The 17030-nt window shown below is 38.7% G+C and overlaps 1 protein-coding gene across 10 annotated transcripts in view; it reads left to right on the forward strand.

The window, feature by feature from the left end:
* The window catches only part of Nompc (no mechanoreceptor potential C), a 23632-nt gene extending 6618 nt beyond the window's left edge, over positions 1 to 17014 (forward strand). For 5 of the 10 annotated variants that reach the window (XR_012047436.1, XR_012047435.1, XR_012047433.1 and 2 more), the window contains 11 exons: positions 571 to 771; positions 2017 to 2400; positions 2948 to 3268; positions 3462 to 4689; positions 5030 to 5205; positions 5529 to 5957; positions 6992 to 8024; positions 8867 to 8980; positions 10840 to 11107; positions 11463 to 12242; positions 13072 to 13195. Coding sequence is in view for 3 of the 10 variants with exons in the window: in XM_072900165.1 (XP_072756266.1) it covers positions 571 to 771; positions 2017 to 2400; positions 2948 to 3268; positions 3462 to 4689; positions 5030 to 5205; positions 5529 to 5957; positions 6992 to 8024; positions 8867 to 8980; positions 10840 to 11107; positions 11463 to 11928 (4620 nt within the window). In the remaining 7 variants the exon portion in view is untranslated. Of the gene's footprint in view, positions 1 to 570; positions 772 to 2016; positions 2401 to 2947; positions 3269 to 3461; positions 4690 to 5029; positions 5206 to 5528; positions 5958 to 6991; positions 8025 to 8866; positions 8981 to 10839; positions 11108 to 11462; positions 13340 to 13456; positions 14279 to 15822; positions 15951 to 16036; positions 16186 to 16410; positions 16577 to 16801 lie in introns of those variants that run through there. The other 5 variants (XM_072900166.1, XR_012047437.1, XR_012047438.1 and 2 more) reach the window with 5 other exon arrangements.
* The last annotated feature ends 16 nt before the right edge of the window (positions 17015 to 17030 follow it).

Below are 17030 nucleotides of genomic sequence, written 5' to 3' on the forward strand. Positions count from 1 at the left end.
ATCTCGAGGCGTCGACGAACGCCGACAGTCACGGCGATTTTTGCCGTCTGTAGAAGAAAGAAAAACAATAGCCATAATAATATATTGAAATGAGATGTGCACTATTTACCTAGATGTTTCGGACAAACACGAAGAATGTTCGTATCACCTCTCACGATATAACACCTGTCAAGAGATTTCTTTATGAGAAATTGGCAATAATATTTTTAGACATCTTTTTTTTCTTAAAACACAGCTCTCATATTTAATATAAATTTTTCTATAAATGACGTAAATTAGAAATATTTATAACATTTAAAAATATATACTTTTTCGTGAGAAAATAAAATAAAACATTATTCTATAAATTTTTCAAAAGTAGTAATTAAAATATAAATTATCTCAAGTATAAAAATAAATTGAAACGTATTTTTCTTCTTGTATTTATGTCATTTTTTAAATTGTTTCTCTGTTTTGCATTAGTACATTACGTAATTACATATTCGTACATCATGAGTGCCTTTCTTTAAGCAGAAAAAAAAATGTTTTACTCTCACAATAATTCTTTTCAAATGTCATTTTTCGTCACAGAAAGGAAAGATACCTCTTTTGCTAGCAGTCGAGGCTGGCAACCAATCGATGTGCCGGGAACTTCTGTCACAGCAAGCGCCCGATCAGCTCCGGGCCACTACGCCAGCAGGTGATTCTGCGCTGCATTTGGCCGCTAGAAGAAGAGATATCGACATGGTGCGGATCCTGGTAGATTATGGCGCGCCTGTCGACATGCAAAATGTACGTTAAATTACGTTAAATGTACGTTAAAGCACGAAGATCCTAAATGAAGCGGGAAATTAAGCTGGTAATCAGACCGTGTCGTTTCAAACTTTCACGATTACATAAGTACTTTTAAACTCGCAAATTATAGATTGCAACGCAAACTTTTTATCGTTTTTCAACAAATCACTATACGCAATGTTCTTAATCATTTTTTTACAATGTCACAGTTGAAGAGAATTATTATACTTCTTCCATCTTTATCGCATATAAAAAGACAATTTCAAAAATCAATTTTAAATATATAAATATAAATATATGTATAACAACATAGGTTTTCTATTATCTAATTAATTTTAAATTGATAGAACCAACAGAAGTTTGATACAAGGTTTACAAGAAAATTTGTGAGAAAGTCGTAAGTCAAACACAAAGCTCAAGTATACTGTATCAAGTGTATCAAGTATACTGTAGCTATCAATTCTATTTTAACTTAAGCTTTAACGCTGCGAGTAAATTTACAAAACTCGGCGAGATCGATCATCATACACAATATGACTTACAAATGCTACAACTATCGCTAGAGAGAACAGCGAGTTTATATACTTGAATGAGAGAGTAATGATTGAGACAGGAAAATTTATGATCGTCGTAAAATTTATGAAAAATTCTGAGGATTATTTTCATTGTAACTATACGTTTTTTTTTCATACTCTACAAAATTATTTCACGATCTTTGACCTTTTTCTTGCCGGCGCATAATAATGTATCCAGCAATGCAAAGGTCTCAATTGCGTCACAAATAAAGTTGTGAATACGTATATGAGGGCATGCATGCGTAATCAACTGTCGCATTGCGTCGAGCAAGGATAATATTGTAGACAGGGTTAAATTTTCACTCAACGACGACACGTATTAAGAGAAGCTACCGGCATTAATTGCTCGTAGAAATATTGCATTTTTCTATTTTTACATACAAAACACAATGAATGATATTAAGAAATGAGATAATAATTAAAATAAAAATTAATCATTATTAGTAACATGAGAGTTTCATTAAACATACTTTTTATTTATATCAATCCAATGCAGATATAAAAGTGAAAATTTTATTTTTATTTTTTTTTAAATTAAAATGTATAAACTTTTGTCTCTATAAAACTACGTGTGACGTATTGTTGAAAATAACGCATGTTATATATATATATATATATATATATATAATTCTATTTGAGAAATATCAGCGTGCAGCATTGATTTCAGGGCGATGGACAAACCGCGTTACATATAGCCAGCGCCGAAGGTGACGAGACTTTGGTGAAATATTTTTATGGTGTCAGAGCCTCCGCGTCGATCACCGATCATCAGGATCGAACGCCCATGCATCTGGCTGCGGAGAACGGCCACGCTTCCATCATCGAACTGCTGGCTGATAAATTCAAAGCGAGTATATTCGAAAGAACGAAAGACGGTTCGACCCTGATGCATATAGCATCGCTGAACGGGCATTCGGAATGTGCCACTATGCTCTTCAAGAAGGGCGTGTATCTGCACATGCCAAATAAACGTGGCGCTAGATCCATTCATACGGCTGCGAGGTACGGTCACGTGGGTATTATTAGCACTTTGCTTCAACGTGGAGAAAAGGTGAGTTATGGAAATTATATGTAAAACTGATTTGCTCTCGGCGAATACTATGAGGATACCATTCTCATGACAGCACACGATATTTATGATAATTATTCATAAATATTTTTACTATTTATTTTTTCTTTGAAATATTATATAAATTTTATGTATATTGTACATAAAGATAAAAAATCATAAAAATTGTTTACTCGACATATTACTAAAATATCGATATAGATTAAATATTTTTGTAGTAATATTTCTTAAATATTTGCTGGGATATTGATAATAAATCTTTATGAGTTGTCTAAGATTACAAAAATATTTTGATAAACATTTATGAAGTATTTTAATAATTATTCTAAACATAATATTTCACATATATATATATATATATATAATTTATAAATATTGCGTGCGGTCTGAGATGTATAACATCAAAATTGTCAGAATTTTGCTAGAGAATACTTGTTCCAAATTTGTCGAAAAATTCGATTTAATTATCGTGTTATTTTCTCTCGATCAATTTTCACATTTTCCATTTCCTTCGCGTTTTGCTGGACAGGTGGACGCCGTAACTAACGATAATTATACGGCACTCCATATAGCCGTGGAAAGTGCCAAACCGGCTGTCGTGGAAACACTTTTAGGATACGGTGCGGAAGTGCACGTGAGGGGTGGAAAACTTCGGGAAACTCCACTTCATATAGCTGCCAGGGTGCTCGACGGTGACAGATGCGCTCTAATGTTACTGAAATCCGGAGCAGGGCCCAATTTGACAACCGACGATGGCCAAACACCTGTCCACGTAGCAGCCAGCCACGGAAATTTAGCGACGCTCCTTTTGCTTCTCGACGACGGCGGAGATCCGATGTTTAAATCGAAAGTGCGTCGATGAAACAAGATCTTTAATTTTAAAATGCATTTTTCACATGCTTGTATAATGTTACAATAATTGAATAATTGTTGAATAATTATAAGCATATTATTTTTCAGATATATCTTTCAATGTTAAAATATATGCTAAATTTTTAAACTTGTTTCTATTATATTTCGAAATTCTGTTTTTTTTTTCACAGAACGGAGAGACGCCCTTGCATTTAGCCTGCAGGGGTTGCCGAGCGGATGTGGTTCGACACTTGATAGAATTCGTGAAGGATACGAAGGGTCCGGAAGTGGCAACCGCCTACGTAAACAGCCTAACCAACGATGGTGCCAGCGCGCTCCATTACGCCGCTCAGATCGAACCCTCGGAGGTCATCATCCCCGGTGACGATCGTGCCGTCGTGCGCGCTCTCCTCGACAGCGGCGCGGACGTATCGCTGCAGACCAAACAGGCTCAGGAGACGGCGTTCCATCACTGCGCTCTCGCGGGCAACAACGAGATCCTGGAGGAGATGATCAGCCGAATGTCGGCCACGGATGTGCAAAAGGCCCTGAATCGACAAAATGCCATGGGCTGGACACCGCTGCTAATCGCCTCCAATCGCGGCCACATGGAACTGGTGACGACTCTCCTCGCTAATCACGGTCGAGTCGACGTGTTCGATCTCGAGGGTAGATCCGCTTTGCATTTGGCCGCCGAGCACGGCTACTTGCAAGTGTGCGACGCTCTGTTGGCGAACAAGGCTTTCATAAATTCCAAGTCCCGCGTGGGAAGAACCGCCCTGCATCTCGCCGCTATGAACGGTTACACGCATCTCGTACGTTTCCTAATCCAGGATCACGGCGCCGCGATAGACGTGCTCACCCTCAGGAAACAGACTCCCCTTCATCTGGCGGCGGGAGCCGGCCAGTTGGAGGTCTGCAAACTCTTGCTGGATCTCGGTGCCAATATAGACGCGACGGACGACCAGGGACAGAAGCCGATCCACGCCGCGGCTATGAACAACTTCGCCGAGGTGGTGCAACTCTTTCTGCAGAGGCATCCCAGCCTCGTGATGGCCTGTACCAAGGACGGCAACACTTGCGCCCACATCGCCGCGATGCAGGGCAGCGTCCGTGTGATCGAGGAACTGATGAAGTTCGACAGACAGGGCGTGATAACTGCCAGGAATAAATTAACGGACGCGACACCGTTGCAGTTGGCGGCGGAGGGCGGGCACGCCGAGGTGGTGAAGGTTTTAGTCAGAGCCGGTGCGTCCTGCTCCGACGAGAATCGTGCGGGTTTCACCGCGGTTCATCTAGCGGCTGAATATGGTCATGGCCAGGTACTCGAAGTGATGAGATCGACGCAGTCTCTTAGGATAGTCAGTAAGAAGCTCGGTGTCACGGCGCTTCACGTTGCTGCTTACTTCGGGCAAGCCGGTGAGTAAAAATAAGATAGTGTCTATTTGCTTATCTATGAATTATCAATAGTTATTATATTAATAATTATTAATAGAACTATTTTCTTATTAGTAAAGTTATAATCAAAATTATTTTAATTTTTTAAATATAATTAATTAGTAGTGTAATTAATTACATTAAAAAATAATTATATTGAAAATCTTCTTATAATTCTCTTTATTAATAAAACTATATCAAGATTCTGATAATGAAAAGCTAAATGAACTTACGCTAGTGCGCGTGATTTTATACGAAAAATTTTTACATACTTGTAGCAAATAAGTTATTAAAAAATTAATCCTTTCTCGATTGATTCCAGATACGGTTAGAGAATTGCTAACTCATATACCTGGAACTGTAAAATCTGATCCACCAACTGGAGGATCGCTGGTAGGAGAATTGGGATCCGAATCTGGCATGACTCCTCTTCATCTCGCTGCTTATTCTGGAAACGAGAATGTCGTACGACTTCTTCTCAACTCTGCCGGAGTTCAGGTAATTTGACAAAAAAACTTTCAATCATAAATCTTTTTTGTCATATAATATTTTATAGAAGTTGCTTATTATCATTTAATTAATTAATTTTATTAATATAATCTCTCAGTTTATGACATTATTACAAAATATTTAAATAATATATATTCCAACACCATGTTCAAACATATATAGACATATAATTAATGAAATAAATTAAAGAATTTAGCGCTACCGCAATTCAATCGTTATTTTTTACACAAAAATCTGTGCGCTATATAAAAATTATTGTAATTTGAAAATTTAAAAAAATTACACTTTACACCATCTATAAAAACTTAAAGGTAGACGCGGCGACAACGGAAAACGGATGGAACCCTTTGCATCTGGCCTGTTTCGGCGGCCACATAACTGTCGTGGGCCTACTGTTGAGCAGATCAGCGGAGCTGTTGCACAGCGCGGATCGTTATGGCAAAACGGGCTTACACATCGCGGCGACCTACGGTCACTATCAAATGGTCGAGGTGCTCCTGGGCCAGGGAGCGGAGATAAATGCTACCGATAAGAATGGCTGGACACCGTTACATTGTGCGGCTCGTGCCGGTCATCTGGACGTGGTGAGGCTGCTCGTAGAGAGCGGGGCCTCTCCGAAGACCGAGACGAATCTTGGCTGCGCGCCGATCTGGTTCGCCGCGTCCGAGGGTCACAACGATGTGCTCAAGTATCTCATGGAGAAGGAACACGATACGTATGCTCTGATGGATGATAAAAGGGTGAGAAATATTTGTATATTGTATCGATTAGCAGAGTCACTTGGAAAAGTAAATTCCAAAACATTAGAAAATTTGGAAATTAACTATTTTTTATGCCTTACTTTTCTTAATATTATTTTTTAATAAAATATGTATGATTAAGAGTATTAGTATTAGTATTAGTAAGGTATAAATAATATTTAATGTTAAATAATATTATTATTTATCTTACTCTTATTTTTTATATCTTAATGTGATGATCGTAAAATTACGTAAAGTATACCTACACTTAATAATTTATGTTATATTAAATAATAACTCGAACTATATTTTATATTGAAACTATTTAATTTTTTGTCGAAATGGGGTTTCCATCACGTGGCTATTACGATTAAATTAAGAACAGCTTCTTCTTTCGCGTTCTTTTCATCATATATTCAGCATCATATATAGCAATTATCTCCTAAAATTATATTAGGACTCGATATTGTACTTTAAAATCTCCAAAATGTGTTGCAGTATTTCGTGAGATCGAGAGATGCACGACATTTAGAAAGTTTGCTAATTTTCTCAGACAAAGTCGGTAAATCGAACTAATAAATTTGCGCTTTAATGTTAGGTACGCACGCGAGGTGTAGTCCAGGCCGGCTTCGTGATCAAAAATTTATTGATAATACACGTTCAGTTCAAATAATTTTAAAACAAGATCGTAGAGTATCACTATCGCATAAAATCCAGCAGTCATGTCGTTTTTCCAGAAAAACTTTATTGTATAAGATTAATTAAGCTTTATGGTAATTAAACGAAATACCGCGATCAAAGACTAACAGTTTATAAATGTTTTATCACATCCATAAAACAAGATATCTATCTACATTTATTCACCAACTTAAAATAGAGCAGATTTGTATATAAATAAAATGCACAATAAAAAAAATTGTTATATAATCAATTAATAATTATTACGGCGATATTAAGAACATGATATTATAGAAACCTTCTTCTTTTCTTTCTAATTCAATTTTTTTAATTCGAGCAAACTGTTGCATTTACAGTTTGTCTACAACATGATGGTCTGCAGCAAAAGTCACAACAACAAGCCGATAGAAGAGTTTGTTCTGGTGTCGCCCGCACCAGTGGACACAGCGGCCAAACTGTCCAATATTTACATGAAGCTCTCCGAGAAGGAGAAGGAACGCGCCAAGGATCTGATCGCGGCCGGGAAGCAGTGCGAGGGGATGGCGACCGAGTTGCTCGCTCTGGCAGCGGGCGCCGATTCGGCCGGCAGGATCTTGACGTCAATGGATCGCAGGAACGTCGAGTTCCTCGACGTCCTGATCGAGAACGAGCAGAAGGAGGTGATCGCGCACACCGTGGTGCAACGTTACCTGCAGGAACTTTGGCAGGGTAGCCTAAACTGGAACGCGTTCCGGACGATCCTGCTATTCATCGCCTTCATCATCTGCCCGCCCGTCTGGGTGGTATTCGCTCTTCCGCTCGGGCACAAGTACAACAACGTACCCATCATCAAGTTCATGTCGTATCTCACGTCGCACATCTATCTGATGATCTTTCTGCTACTGGTTGGCATCACGCCGATCTACCCGGTGGTGGTGAGAGTGAACTTGATACCATACTGGTACGAGTGGTGCTTGCTAGTGATGCTGTCGGGCCTGTTGCTGTTCGAGCTGACGAATCCTAGCGACAAGAGCGGTTTAGGCTGGATCAAACTGGCGGTGCTGCTTTTTGGTATATTTGGCGTGGCGTTTCACCTGATGGGATTCGTGATCGTGGAGAAACAGTACTGGCCGACTCTGCTCTACCTGAGAAACCAGCTTTTTGCTCTCAGTTTCCTTTTAGCTTGCGTGCAGATATTGGACTTTCTGTCATTCCATCATCTGTTCGGACCCTGGGCGATTATTATCGGTAATCTTATGAAAGATCTCGCGAGGTTTCTCGCAGTGTTGGCCATCTTCGTCTTCGGCTTCTCCATGCACTTTGTCGCGCTCAATCAGGCGTTCAAGAATTATCAATCGCTGCATGAAGCGCGCACGGAGGAAAGGAAATCGAGGAAACCGTTCGACGACGGTAAGTTCAACATTTGTATTTTCTGTTTTTCCTTCTTTAATCGATCTCTTTCTTTACTGTAATTTGACGCCAATCGTGAGCTACTGGCGTAGTTAATTATATTTTTTACAGCTCCTTCCCTCTATAAAATATATATATATATATATATACATATACATATATACATATATATGTATGTATATATATATATATATATATATATATATATATATATATATATATATATGCGCACACATATATATACTGTAGTTATCGTAGATACATTATGTAGATACATTATGTTATATCTATATATATGTAGGGCTAGATCTTAGATTGGCAATCGCTTCGACGCGGTACTGGTTCTATGAACAGGATGTAGACAGTGCTTTCTCGCCCACGCAGGTGCTAATTCGCGTGGGTACTAAAATAACGACACAGATCTTCCCTTTATATTCCCTTTCTGTAAATTGATAAAACCGCGTTCCTTTCCACTCCCAATGTTAGTATTGATATCAAGAGTTATAAAACTGATGTAATCTCGATGAATTTAAATTTGGATGTTACAAACGCCTGTAACGTTGAAATCTAAAGTGAAACTTGCGTGAATTTTGCAGGTTTCAGTACCTAGTTTATATCAGTTTATGGAGGAAAAATTTCCTTCCCCTCTCGAAAGCGTTTTTTCGTCGCCTTCCTCTAAATTTACCCCCGTCTTAAAAAGAGTCCATTGATGCGGTGGTCAATTCGCGCGATAGATATTTTTTATAATTATTTATCGAGATCCCAAAGCAAGTCTGCTTTATACCGATCATACTCAGAGACGGAACGATACAAAATCATAATCGAATGAATTACAATGATAGATATGTTGGCCAATGTTACGGAATGGATGATGGAGACGCCACCAACGGCGCCTCCTCGTCGCTACGGCCGCTACAGGAAAAAGAATGAGTGTTGTGACGATAACGACAGAGATAGTAAGTTTTGCTGGTTGAGAAAGATTAATCAGAAGCAACCGAACGGAAAGCGAACTAAACAACAATCGCACAACTGAATGCAGGACACGATCCATCTCGGTGTCGTCTCGTCTGCATCGTGCATTTGCCCAGTGTGTGTGTGTATGTTGTCTGCTGAGACTGCTGCCTGATATGATGAAAAAAAAAAAAAAATAATAAAAAAAAGTGAAAACAGAAAAAATACGCAACGATGTTATTCCTCGTTCATCTCGTACGCTGCGATTCGGAAGCGACAGTAAAAACATGAAGAGAGAAAGCGATCGATGGAGAGTTCGTTAAGAATATCTCGATTATAATAAATATAACGATATGTTATTCACACACACATATATATCAACACAAAAATATAACATTGTAACAATATTAATGATTTATTTGAATTGTAAAATTTTAAAAAGATTTTCTTTTTTTTTTGACATTTTTTATGTAAAATATGTTCCCTTTTTGCTTTAGCTCTGAACTACGTGTCCGCGTCGCAGCTTATCGAATGAATATATTGATTCAGACAACTGTTTTGTCTATGCAACTGATTAGATATCGATTAGCATTTATTGGCCGGAGCATATGTGCTCGTGTTTTTCTTTCATAGCCTTTATTCCGTGTGCATCCCAATGTCTCGCTCTACGTATATGTCCATATATGTACGTACATGAACGCACACATATGTACGTGTGCGTGTGTTTCTGTGTATCTGTATATTACCTGTATTATTTAGTAAGTTATTAGAACCGTTCCTATGCTAGTGAACGCCGATGTTGTATCTCAACTCATGATGTGCATCAACCGCACGCTCGTTTTATTATATATGTGTGATTCTTGAGATCGATTCTTATCAGACTGTATTCTTCATTCCACAAAGAATTGTTCGCGTCTTTTTTTTTACTTTTTTTCTTCACATCGGTTCGTTACAGGACAACCTTTCGGGCAAGAAAAGATATTTCCCTTCCCTTCTCCCGTGTCCTTGCATGCAAGCCACATTTTCGTGATATACATACATATATATTATAAAGGCGGCCGCCTTTGAAGAATCGCGCATAAGCCAGACATGCAAGGTGGTCATGCATGCCGCATCCTTTTTTTATCCACTACCAACGTATGTGCGGTATGTTTCTTAAAATCTCCACCTGCGCTCTCCCCCTCTCTCATTCAGCACGGTATACGCATGATTATACGATTTTAAACGCCGATCGTTCGACCACTGGCTGCCTCGAGAAAATGCATCGATAAGAACGGAACGCATCTCTCCGTCCGTTTAGCAAGACTCTTGGTCACTGGACTCGTCGCGCGTCCTGAAATGCATAGAATATATCATCGTTCACGAATAATCTTTTAACGCCGGGACGACGAATAGAAAAGAAAAAAAGAAATGAGTCACGCGAAGCGATTACATCCAAAAGTCGGATGTAAAAGCAAGACAAATTCGAGCTGACGACGAGGCTGAAAGATGTCGAGTGGCAGTACGTATTGGACGATGAAGCTGCAATCTCTGCAAGAGAAATTGTCATGGCATGCATCAGGCGCATTAGTCCGCAGCTGCAGCTGCAGAGCATGGCCAGAGTCTATATAAAAAGATGCATGAGCATGTTCGTTTCTCCGTTTGCTCGTTTGTTCGCTCGCTCGCTCGCTCGCTCGCTCGATCGTTCGTTATGGAACCTCACACATGTGCATTCATATATATACATATATATTATAAAATAGCGAGTGCACAGTAGTAGCCAGAACCTGTAATGGCACGAATGGCAATGAGCTAAAGAGAAAGAAAGAGCTCTTAGAGCTATCAAGAAACATCTTGTGTGTGTGTGTGTGCCTCGTAATTCCAGTAAAGATGAATCCGGTACTCGCCTTCGAGTATCTGTTCTTCGCCGTCTTCGGACAAACAACCCACGGCGAGCTGAAGGTCGAACACAATCAGCCACAGTGGACCTCGGTCCTCTTCAAGCTGACCTTCGGCGTGTACATGTTGGTCTCGGTAGTGGTGTTGATTAATCTGCTGATCGCCATGATGAGCGACACGTATCAACGGATACAGGCGCAGTCGGACATTGAGTGGAAATATGGACTCAGTAAACTGATCCGTAACATGCACAGGTAAGCCCGCGATCTTTTAAGACCCGAATAAAGGCGCGATAAGCGTATGATAACTGGGCGCTGGTTAAAATAGCATATCAAATTATCTCTTACCTCGTTAGCGATCCGGAAAACGTTAGCGTTAAAAATAAAGTAACGTTATCTTTCGCGTTTCCCGTTCGTGTTCATCTATCGCGCGTCTGACAAGACACGGACAAGACACCGTTGTTTCGCGGTTGTCGTTTTACATAATGTATGTACAATACTATTTGTACAATCTCAATGCGGTCCTTTAAGTATGTTAACTGTTGACTCGCTGTTAAGCATACGGGGTTAACGGAGCACTCCGTGTAGGAAACGCGATTGCGTGTTACAGAACTACCACAGCTCCATCCCCGTTAAACTTGTTCACCACCTGGACGGTGTACTTCATCAAGCTCTGCAAGCAGCGCGCCGCTAAACGTAAACCGCGACCGTCGTTGGTGCACATGATGGGGCTGCAGCACGATAGCCGTTTATCGCCCAGATCGAAGATGGGCGCAAAATGGTTGGCTAAGGTTAAGAAAGGTCAAGTCCGTCCGAAGGACAGCATGACCCTCTCTGTGGTGCACCTCAGTCCGCTGGGCAGTCAACTATCCTTCAATACAGCGGTCAGAATAGAAAACGTGGTGGACTGGGACTCGATCAGAAAGAAGTATCTCGCCTTGACCGGACAGGAACCCGAGAAGGATGAGGCGGAGAAGGAGGAGAAGGCCGAAGACGAGAATGAAGACGAGAAAGGGCAGACGGCTTCCAACGCCTCGACGATACCGGCGACGACGGTTCCGAATCCGCCCGCGTAAAGATCTGTTATCCACGTCGATGACGCTGAACGCGAGTCTCTGCGTCAAGAACGCAGCAGCGCGAGCAAACGAGCGATCAGATCGACAATCGCGAGAGCGCGTTCCGTTATTATGTACTTAACAGAGACAGACTTAAAAATTACAAAGTGCGCAAAGTAAAGAAGATATCCTCCAAGCGTTCGCCACCAATTATTTTTTTACCTAACAAAAAAATCAAAACTGCTACCGCAGACGCAAATCCCGACGATCGAGCGAGACCATTCATAAAGGATCGATCCTTGCGTGACGACCGGCCTAACATTTTAAGCATCTAAGTAAGTAAAGTCCCGACGTGATTCGTGAATCTCGTAGGAATGCATAATTGATGTTGTTTGTCAGACATGAATATGGAAACCAATTTTATCGACACGTCATATCCTTCTCCGTCACACGGCATGACTGGATAATGCCTGCGAATGTCAAATTTCCACTCAGCATCACATTCGCTCGATGCTTCATTCAATGTTGGATCATTCATTCGCGACATCATAATTTTTGCGTAGGATGCAGAATTATCGATCAATTCGTTACGATAAAATTCTTTTTTCAGAGTCTCTTATTGTTTAAACATTAATTTAAAAATAAGTTAAATGTGAGACTGAACTAAAAAAAGAAAATTATATTTTTTTCCTACACATAAGAAACACATAAAGAGAATTTTAACTAACGTTTACGCGGATAGTTTACACAAAATATAATAAAACGTACATTACTAACAACACAAACATTTAAAGGCGCATCATCTAAAGGTATCTCAATTTTTCAAATGTCTTTTGAATAGTTGGAATAATATTGCACATAACATACATCACAATTTCCTAGTCTCCTTTATGTCATGCGCTTAAAATTAGAAACCGTCCCATTTAGAAAAATGCGTTTCTGTTAGAACGCTTGGACCTTTTCTGAAAACAGAATCAAAGAGTTCATGCGAATTGCAGTAAACGCATACCTTGTATGGCTTGAAATCGATTCATTTCGTTTCGACGTTTAAAGTAGTAGCAACGTTAGCATGAGTATCTAAACAGTGGCAGAAAATGCCTTGCATATGTTTTTCATACGCTCGCGCGTATTTACACGAGACACATTATTAACACATATTTACAGTCAGGATAAGTCCCATATACGTGGTCGAGTTGTTGTTCTTCGCCATCTTCGGTCAGACGACACACGAAAACTTCAAGGAAGAGTCTAATCAGCCCGATTGGACGAAGGTCCTCTTCAAACTCGCCTTCGGCATTTACATGTTGGTGTCGGTGGTGGTGCTTATTAATCTCTTGATTGCCATGATGAGCGATACCTATCAGCGGATACAAGCTCAGTCGGACATCGAGTGGAAGTACGGATTGAGCAAGCTTGTTCGAAATATGCACAGGTAAGAGAAAAAAAATTTGAGAGAGTTCTTAAAGGGGAAAAGAAAAAGAAGGCACGAACGACACGATCTGTTGCACGTCATCGCATTAATCGATCCGTTTTTTTCAACGTGTGACAGGACCACCACGGCACCGTCTCCCCTGAATCTCCTGTCTACATGGATCACGTACTTGTGCAAGCTCTGCAAGAAACGCTTCAGCAAGAAGAAAAAAGGGCCTTCTCTGATGAATCTGATAACCGGCAGTCGGATGTCCCCTCGCTCTAGAATGGGGGCGAAATGGCTGTCGAAAGTGAAGGGTAGACAACTCGGGCAGAAGGATAGTCGCTTATCGGTCACTCATCTGAGTCCGATCGGGAGCCAATTATCCTTCGGTAACACCGTCAAGATCGACAATGTTGTCGATTGGGAGGTCGTCAGACGCAAGTACAGGGACTTGTACGGCGAGAAAGTCGAGGAAAAGCCAGTTGAAGAAAATAAAGGCTCGACAGAGAATCCGCTGGCGGCCCTGGAGGGAGGATCGAACGTCGATGAGAAATCGAATTTGCTTGCTGCTTGAACGTCGACAAAAAAAAAAAAAAAAAAAAAAAAAAAAAAAAAAAAACACTGGAGCAGATATATTCGCCGACAATATTCCGTAGCTCTCACGGAAGAGAAAGAGAAAAGGATTCTCTTCTTCGCTTTTGCGAACCGCCGCTTTAAGTGCGCTGCTAAATCGCATGCATTTATATACTTGTACATATCACGTATCACGTGAAAAGACCCTTGTCAATACCTTTGAAATAAACGCCTAGTTCGATATTGCCTCGCTTGTACAATTATTAAGCTAGCGAACTCCAGCTCCTTGTGATCCATAGTCTAATCGATTGCCTGTACCACGTTTTAGAGACTACCATGGGGAATACCCGTGTGCATAGGGATCTTTCTACGTCACGTTTGATGGTTAGTCTCGCTCTCTCTCTCTCTCTCTCATTAATTAACATTACTAATAAAAAATCTTTCTCTCTCCCACTTGGAATGTTTATCGATTATGTACATATATTATATAATAATGATTTCTCAATATTAAGTAATGATTCTCTTGCAATGCGATGCACGCACCGATCATTATGCCTGCATCATATTGCTCACGATATTTTCGCGTAATGTATCGACGCGTTCGATATATATCTACACATATCTATAAGATATGTATCCATAGAGGGCTGCGAAATCGCGATATCACGTTAGAACTGCCTTCGAAGCTTACGTCACTATATACATACTCATAAAATTCATGTGTAGCATGTATATTCGCTGATACGTTGATTGTGAAGTTGAACGAAGTTGTACGCGCCTACTTGGATTCACCTTTCGATCATACGCACATTGTAAAGTTCAGCCAGCACGCATCTCTTCCATCAAAGTGTATACCCTGCAAAAAATAGTTGAATTAAAATGAATTCTTAAAGATTCATTTTTATATACATCATAAATGAACACATAATCTTTAAAATCGGATTTTAATTTAATTTTTTTAATATGCTTCTAATTCTCTTTTTATTTGCGTACAAGTAATTTTAGATCAAATATGGAAGAAAGAAATTAAATGTTTTAATTTTCAATATACAATACATAATAAATAATATACTTTAATAATTACTTTAATAATTATTAATTTAATATAGAATTTTTTTACTATAGAAATAAATTTCCTTTGATTGTCAGATATCATGAAAATGTGCATTTACATAATAGGTAAAAAAAGAGAAAATTTAAGAATTCTAAAATTCATACACATTCACAATTTCTATAAATTAAGATTCTTAATTTTACAGAAAAAAATTTGTTTGTCGATTCTTTTTAATTCTTCTATTTGAGGGTGCATAAAAGCGACTCGAAATGCAGTTCTCACGTTGCAAGCCGCATTCATCTCATCTATTTGGATGCGTTTAAAAACTTTTTTCACCGACGTATCTAATAAATATATGAACACCTTTGCAATTTATCCCGCAGTATTTACTGTCATCGATATTTATACTCATCTCATCGCATGTTTTAAATTTTATAAAGCTCGCTGATTTTTCTTCTGATTGATCAACTTTTACTAACAAAAAAAAACAAACAACACAGTTGACTATCGTCAGCATGAATCCTTACAGAGTTTAATAAAACTGTAAATACATATATACATATATTATACGATTTTTCTGCTTATAGCCAGAATGAGACGACGAATAGATAATAGTAACACACGATTTTTATTTCGTATCAGAACAGTGCAAAATCTGCAATTTATGCAATGCAATATATCTTGTAAGATAGCTAATATTAGTTATATACTCAGTTGTATTATACCACTATATACATATTATTAGCATAAGAACAAACCTTTGATTTTTAATAACGTATAGCTGCGTATACGTACAATGTAAGACAAGTAAGATTAATTTATCGAATCATTTAAAATTCATTTAATTTAATGATCCTTTCTTCTGTTTGCACAGTGAAAGTTAGTGCGATCGATATCACGGAGAATCTTTTCTTCGCCATTTTCGGTAAAAAAGACACCGAAGACTTTACAATTTCGGTCAAAAGGCATCTGCAGCCAAAATGGACGGTTTATCTTTTTAAGGTGAGAAATCAATATTACATTACACATCTGCCATAAATTGATTTACCCATGTATACATATAATAAATAATTATTTTCCTTCTACAGATATCATTCTCTTTATACATGCTCGTCAGCGTCATAGTATTGATTAATTTATTGATTGCCATGATGAGCGATACGTATCACAAAGTGATATCGCAGAGTGATATCGAATGGAAGTATGGCCTTAGCAAACTAATACGTAAGATGCAAAAGTAAGTAAATAATTCCTCTTTCTTAAAGGTTATTTTAAATTAAATAAAAATTCAGATTTTGTTGTTTCTAATTATATAGCAGTAATTAAATTCCTTAATTTCCAACGTTGCGTAACTCTTTGATCAGAGAGAAAGCCATCGTGGAAAATTTAAAACACATGAATTTTTATGCATTTTTATCGTGAATTTCTTGAAATATTGTCTTGTTTTTTTTTTTTTTTTAAGAACAAGAACTGCGCCAGCCCCGTTAAATCTCATTACCACATGGCTCGTATATTTGAATAGTGTCTGTATGAGAAAACAAATTGCAAGGAAAAAAATTGACAGATCCCATGGATACGTGGAACCCAATGTGCATCAAAATGACTTTCCGACATATCCACTTTCTGGCGTACGTAGAATATGAGATATTCTTGAAGATCGTATCGATTCAATTCATAATTATTTGGCTGTTTAACAATTTTTATTTCCGTTTTTGCTTTATTATTCATAAACATATTATAATTTACTAATGTCGTATTTGTGTGGCTATAAAATTTCCAGATATCTTTGAAAAGATGTACAATTTATTAAATAATTTCAAGTATTGATATCTACTTCCCTTTCGTACTTTCAGAATAATAGAATACTTCCGTTACCACGAACGAGGGACAGGAATTTTTCATTACTTCAATCAAGTCCGGCCAACAGTCAAAGTTCCTTGAGTAATATTCCGAGGATAGACGACGTCGTCGACTGGGATACAATTCGTCGAAAATATCGCATGCAGTTTTGCGACGAAATCAAGAAACCGTCCGATGGAATGGCAAAGCTTGCTGGAATGGCTTAAACAATAAAATCTATGC

The sequence above is a fragment of the Anoplolepis gracilipes genome, chromosome 10 (assembly GCF_047496725.1).
Source record: "Anoplolepis gracilipes chromosome 10, ASM4749672v1, whole genome shotgun sequence".
Classification (NCBI taxonomy): domain Eukaryota; kingdom Metazoa; phylum Arthropoda; class Insecta; order Hymenoptera; family Formicidae; genus Anoplolepis; species Anoplolepis gracilipes.